Below are 6,241 nucleotides of genomic sequence, written 5' to 3' on the forward strand. Positions count from 1 at the left end.
CTTCTCTGGCGAGGCGCCGGCTGCCGCGGTGGTGCCGTTGCAGGTGAAGAAGGCGGTGGAGGCTCTCGTGGCTTTCTCCAGACGCAAGGCCAAGGGAGACGCGCTGCTCCTCAACGAGTGCGAGAGCGTCCATCTCTTGGTGACGGTCTGGAAGGTCCCGCAGGTGGCAAAAGTTATCCGAATGTAAGGCATTGATACCCGGCCGCGTGGTTACAGGGGTTGCTCGTGTCCTTTGGCTTGGAAAAGAGCACTTTGCAGATTCGGAGCGTAAGGAATTTGACTGTCGCAGCCCTGTCCTGGCAGTTCCCGTGCCGTGACTTAGAACTGCGGGGTCAGAACGCTGCTTTACCCGTACTTTCGGTATAACGGGAAGCTGGGCTGTGCCAGCTTTTTGCACGGAGAATACTGATTCTGTGGGTTGCCAGTTACAGGGTATGTGCCTCTCAGTCCTTAAGCTTGAGAAAATAGATCAATTTCTGTGTCTTGACCCACCACCACCAAATCATTAGTAAGACTTCTTTCGTGTGGTAAGCAAACCTGAATATGAATTAGAAGTCTCCTTTTAAACTGTAGCTGTGCTACATTGCGAAAGTTTACATCCATTTATCAGGGCCCGAGTGTTACAAAGTTTTGTCTAATGACTGGATGTAGCCATGGCATAAGGTGAGGAGCATGGAGGGTCCTCCTCCTGGGACCCGTGTGGTAAGGGCTGTTGGCAGGACAAGGTATTCCGCCTTGTGTCTGGAGCCGTGGTATTCCACGGTTTCACTTTTCCAGTTTTGTATGTTTATCAAGTATAGGTTCCACTGCAAATATTTAGTAGTTAACAGAGTCTAAATACAGGCACTTCTCTGTGTTATTAAAGGGTACTGATCTCTCAGTTGTAGTCCTAGTTCTGGAGAAAACTTCTTTCTCTTATTAGACATTCTTTATGCATCTCATATTCTCATTGTAGACCACTGCCCCATGGCATTCGACCAGAAACAGCTGACATTTGCCTGTTCACAAAGGATGAACCAAATTTATCAGCAGAACAGACTGAAAATCTGTACAAGAAACTTTTAATCCAGAATGGGATCAGAAGTATTAGCCAGGTAAGAGAGGCCCTTGATGGTATAATACAGTACTGTCATTTCTTTCCTTTTATACCACCAAAAAGAATAGAAAGAGTTGTTACCTTCTGCTGTTTAATATTCTAATTCTCATTCACATTCTCTAGTAAGATTTTTATGACTACTCAAACTGTGGTGATTCTAAAATGCAAAGTTTACTCAGAACAATTTCTTCAGTTTGAAACAGGATTTTTAATAATCAGATAAAATTTCTAGATAAATGTTCAATATTTAGTTTGAGTAACCAACTGGAAAAACTCACAGTGTTTGAATATTTATACCCTTTGCAGCTGGATTGGATTGTTTATGCCACCAGCAACAAAATTGTAAAACAACTTACTGTTATATTCAGTCTTCCTTTAGATGTTATTCATGTACTGAAGTTCTGTTTGGTGATGTTCAGCTTCTATGCAAGAGATCCATATTGTTTGATTCTAAAAACAGTAGGAAATGGATACTTTTTGATTGTCTTCAGCATTCTAAAATAATGCAGTGTGATAGACTATCAGTTATGCAGCCTTAATCTGTGCAGTTCTGAGAAGCATTTCTGGTTGCATTTTCAGCAGTGGGGACTAAACTGGTGCTTGCATTGCAGATCATCTCCTACAAAACCCTCAAAAAGGAGTATAAAATGTTCGAAGCGAAGCGGCGCCTCCTGAACAGATTTGATCTCTTTCTGTCTGATGACCGAATTAGAAGGCTTTTGCCCTCACATCTAGGAAAACACTTCTATGAAAAGAAAAAGTAGGTCTTTAAACTTTGTAAATCTATTTTTGCATTATCTTTTTTAAGGTCAAATTCTTCTTAGTAACAGGGAAATTGGTATTGTTTCAGGTATTCTAATTGTTTCCTTTTTTTACTCCTCTCCCTTTCTGTTTTAGGGCACCTTTATCTGTAAACCTGAAAGCCAAAAATCTTGCCAAGGAACTAGAAAAACATATCCAAGGGACTACACTTCCAGTTAACAGCAAAGGGTGCTGTTAGTAAGTACAAATCGATTAATACATAACTTGAAGGGTGGTTCTACCTTAACTGTAGGAATTTCAAGTGAGTTATTTTTATTCCTTTAATATGTGAATAAAAGATGTTAAGGGTCACCATTCCAAATAGGGCATGTTTTGAATCTTAACCTGTATAATTAATTTAGTAGTTCTATTAAAGTTTTACTGTTAAGCTGGGGCTTTTTGTCTCTTTTTCCTTTTACCTAAGGAATTTCTAGGCACCTGTCACTGTCAAAGAGCATGTACAATCTTAATCTAATTTAGTAATACTTTTCTATTTCCAAAATACTCTGTTCTAATAAGATTTTTTTTCATGTATTGTATATCTAAAAGGATCTAAATTGTTAGTAATGCTTTGTAATGTAAGGCAGAAGTTGCATATCCAAATATGGGAAGATGAATACATGTGAATCTATTCTGTTATCACAGAAGATTTCTGCAATAGCCATCCTTCCTTTAGGAACATTAAGCTAATTGCAGATGACTGGGCTTTTTGCATTTCTGGGTATGCCTAAACTAAACAAGCAACTTGAAATAAGTTTATTTGCCCATATATACAGATTATCCTTCTCTTCTTTCAGTACAGCACGTATAGGTCACACTGGGATGAAAGTGGATGAGATACTTGAGAATATCCTTGCAGCAGCAAAAGTGATTGATAACAAGTTACCAAAGGTACTGCTGATTGACTGACTTACAGACAAATAGGTTCATACTTCTGCCTTATTTTTACGTAATATACTGATTTTGTTTTTGCAGAAATGGAAAAATGTAAAAATTCTTCACCTCAAAACACTTAAGTCAGTTGCACTCCCAATATATACTGCAAATATCTCCAACCTGGATGAGCTTGACAAACAGCCATCTCTCAAGAAAAGTGAAGTAAAGGTAAATGAAATTTCTTCAAACTTTGCATAAATTAAATTGGTGCAGCTAGTTCTTTGTCTTCCTTCTTTGCATTGTAATGTGGCATTTAACTGTAATAGCAATTGATCCCAGGCTTCTATGGCTAAAACTGGTTAGACATTCCTGTCTCAGTGCTTCAAATACTCAGTAATAATAATGAAATTATGAAAACTCCCTTATAGGTTTTAAAGCAAACTGGAAATAAATAAAGTGTTTCTAGACGTAAACTGAAGGGAGCTGAGATTCATTCTTAGAACTTTGCCGGTATTGTTTATCCCTATTTGCCTTCCAAAAGTACACTCATTAACGTATATGTGGATTCAGATCATGCATCTGTTATTTATTGGTTAATCAGTGGCATCTGAATAATTCTCAAGCTCGTATATTTGTATATGTAGGGGGAGCTCATACTCATTAAAAATATAATAGTTGGCTACTCCTTTGTAATGAGTTCTGCTTGTGTTCATTTGTCTGAAATGAATTTGGACCATGAATATTTAACTTAGGGACTGTAATCTGACATTAATATAGTTGTGAGTTATTTATAATAACCTTCTGCTTGCAATGCATTTTTTCATATTTTACATATGGTTGATTAGTCCAGGTCTATTGAACAAGACTCTTTAATGTTGCTATACCATCTAATTTTTAACCACATTAAAACAATTATTATACATTTAGAGATGATATGGGGATTTGTCTGAGATGTACTTCTGATTACTTCTAGAAGGCAAAACCCAAAAAAGCAAAGAAGACAGCTAAAAAACTGAATTCAAGTCAAGTCACTGTGACAACAGAAAGTAAAGCTGCTGCTGGTACCCAGGAGCCTGTGATAAAAGAAAAAGTAGAAATAGTCCAAGAACCAGGTGATCATGATGATGAAGAAATTCCACAACTAGTGCCTATACAAACAACAAGTTCAGCTGACCTGAAGGTAATTATTAAGTAATATTGAGAAACTCACATTTCAGTTAAAACTAGACATTTTGAAGAGTTTAAATTGTTTATTGCTCCTTAGGGAACAGTATCTGTTAGCACTCTTCAAGTAGATTAGGGCGCAATTCAGCTGAAAGTGTTTGTCATTTTGTAATGGTTTTCACTGATCCTTCTTCCTGAAAAACAGGAAATATGTTTTTTGGGTGGAATGGTAATTTTTTTGTTTGTGTTAAATACAGAAAATGGAACCAAGTCCAGAAAAAGGTGACAATTTGGGCAAGAAAACCAAAACACCCCTTGGTAAGAGAAAGAGACAGTCTCTAGTGGTGGAGACTCCAAAATCAAAACCTGAGGTTACAGAAGAGTGTGCAGACTTGCAAACGTCATTAAAAGACAAAAAGGCCAAGCAGATCAGCAAACCAAAGGAAACAATAAAAGAAAAAGACATGGAAAAGACTCCAAAAAAGCCTGAAGCAAAGTCTTTTGCAACACCCAAAGCTGGCAAGTCAATGCAGTCAGCCAGGAAGTCTTCAAAATCACCGAAGCAGGCACCCAAAAAGGTGCGCGTGCCACAGTCAGCATGAACGTTGTCTGTTGTAACACATTTTATATCATCATTCAGTGGTGTATTTTCAGTAAACGAATTTATTGATGAAGTAAAATGCCTTCTTAAGAAATCTCATCCCAAGAGCTTTTTTTCCCACCAAGATCTGTAATGATTCAGTGGTTTCCTTCTAATGTACAAGCTTGTACAAATATACTCACTGTCTTAAAGGCCCCATCACCTTTTATCTTTTCCTGGCCCAAACCAAAAACACTCAAATTTTTCAAGTGTCAAAGGGCAGAGATGGGGCTATCTTAGGGGAAAAAAGGCTGAAAAATACTTTAATAAGTGCCATCTTTCTGAAGCAAGAAGTATGGATGCCAAGAGCATCAATTTACGTGTGCTTTTAAAAGTGAAATAGCTGCTATCGTTTAAAAAATTGTTCAGTATAATAAAGACAGGTTGGCAGCTATTGGTCTTACTGTAGATATTCAAGTTAGCAGCCTGGTACCAAGCCAAACATTGTAATTTTTAGCTGTTTTTACCTAGGGTATTGGTGAGTTAAAAAGGCACAAGACAATTTTCCTTTAACCATATATACTTTGCAACATCAGGGAAAATCTTACCTTCAGTTTTGGGCTTTATTTTTGCTACCAGAACTGTTGAGAGTATTCCTGCATGATGGTCACAGAACCGTTGTTCTTCCATCTGAGAAAAGCCAAAGGCTATGTGAATTCCAGTTGTGCCAGCCAAGTGAACTCATCCAGTAAAGGCATGAAAAATACATACTTAGGACTGAAAGGTGATACATTTGCAATTTTACAGAACTGCCCAATTGTTCTCTGTATGATCACTTGTCTGCCCTCCACAGAGTGAGAATACAAGGCAGATTTGTGTTGAAAAGTCCTAGTGCTAAAAACTCCAAATAGGAAAAAGGTGGTAGGAGACAGTATTAATCAATAGGAGGTAACCAGCCTCATTTGTCATTCAAAAAACCCTACCACATCTCCTTTTTAGGACATCCTCATATCAAGGTACTGGCTACCTACAAAGCAAGCGGGTGCTAAATAAAATGTGATAAACACTAATGAATATGAAAATATTCTGCTTCATCTGTGGTGGCAACTTTTTTTGACCCTTTTGCAACCCTAACTTTTTGAAACTTTTCAACTATTTTGTGAACCAAATGCTATTATAGGAATTGAATCTGTAATCCCAGTAAACCAACAGCACTCACTGTCACTGGAGGAGGAGTCTTCCTCAGCAGCATCATTCTTGGCACTCTGTCCCTCCACAAAAATGTGGAAAGTGCCTATGCTATTAGGCCTGGTCATAGTTCCTGTTGGCTTGATATTTCTAGTTACTGGAACAGTGGCTAAGCCATCGTTAAATAGGGTGTTAGATATAAGGCTCTTGTGAGAGCAGGCACAGGAGATCCTACATCTAAACACAGTTCTTGTGCCTGAGGACTTGGGAATGTAAAAAGAGGTCAGTGTGCACCACTCCCAAGGAGCCCTCAGCTCCCAAATACCATCGGTCGCTACAGATCAGCCTTCGAGTCCCACCGCGGCGGTCTGGGGGCTCTGCGGGGCCGGTGGGGGCGGCGTGTGCCCGCCTTCCCCTGCGCGCAGGTGCGGGAGGGGACAAGGCGCGGCCCGGGCTTGCTCTGAGGTGTGCGGGGGGCGCGGCCTGGGCGGCCCCTCAGGTGCGGGGGGCGTGCCCTTCACCTGCCCTCGGGTGGG

General features: G+C 39.5%; 1 protein-coding gene across 1 annotated transcript; it reads left to right on the forward strand.

The window, feature by feature from the left end:
* Positions 1-4: 4 nt before the first annotated feature.
* On the forward strand, positions 5-4,867 carry RSL1D1 (ribosomal L1 domain containing 1; the record flags this gene model as incomplete). The annotated part of the gene is made up of 8 exons (XM_008633558.1): positions 5-183; positions 956-1,094; positions 1,708-1,856; positions 1,994-2,095; positions 2,695-2,788; positions 2,873-3,001; positions 3,747-3,953; positions 4,195-4,867. Coding segments are annotated over 8 exons (1,344 nt in total), but the record flags the coding sequence as incomplete, so codon positions are not given.
* Positions 4,868-6,241: the final 1,374 nt, after the last annotated feature.

The sequence above is a fragment of the Corvus brachyrhynchos genome, unplaced genomic scaffold (genome assembly GCF_000691975.1).
Source record: "Corvus brachyrhynchos isolate BGI_N302 unplaced genomic scaffold, ASM69197v1 scaffold5, whole genome shotgun sequence".
NCBI classification, from domain to species: domain Eukaryota; kingdom Metazoa; phylum Chordata; class Aves; order Passeriformes; family Corvidae; genus Corvus; species Corvus brachyrhynchos.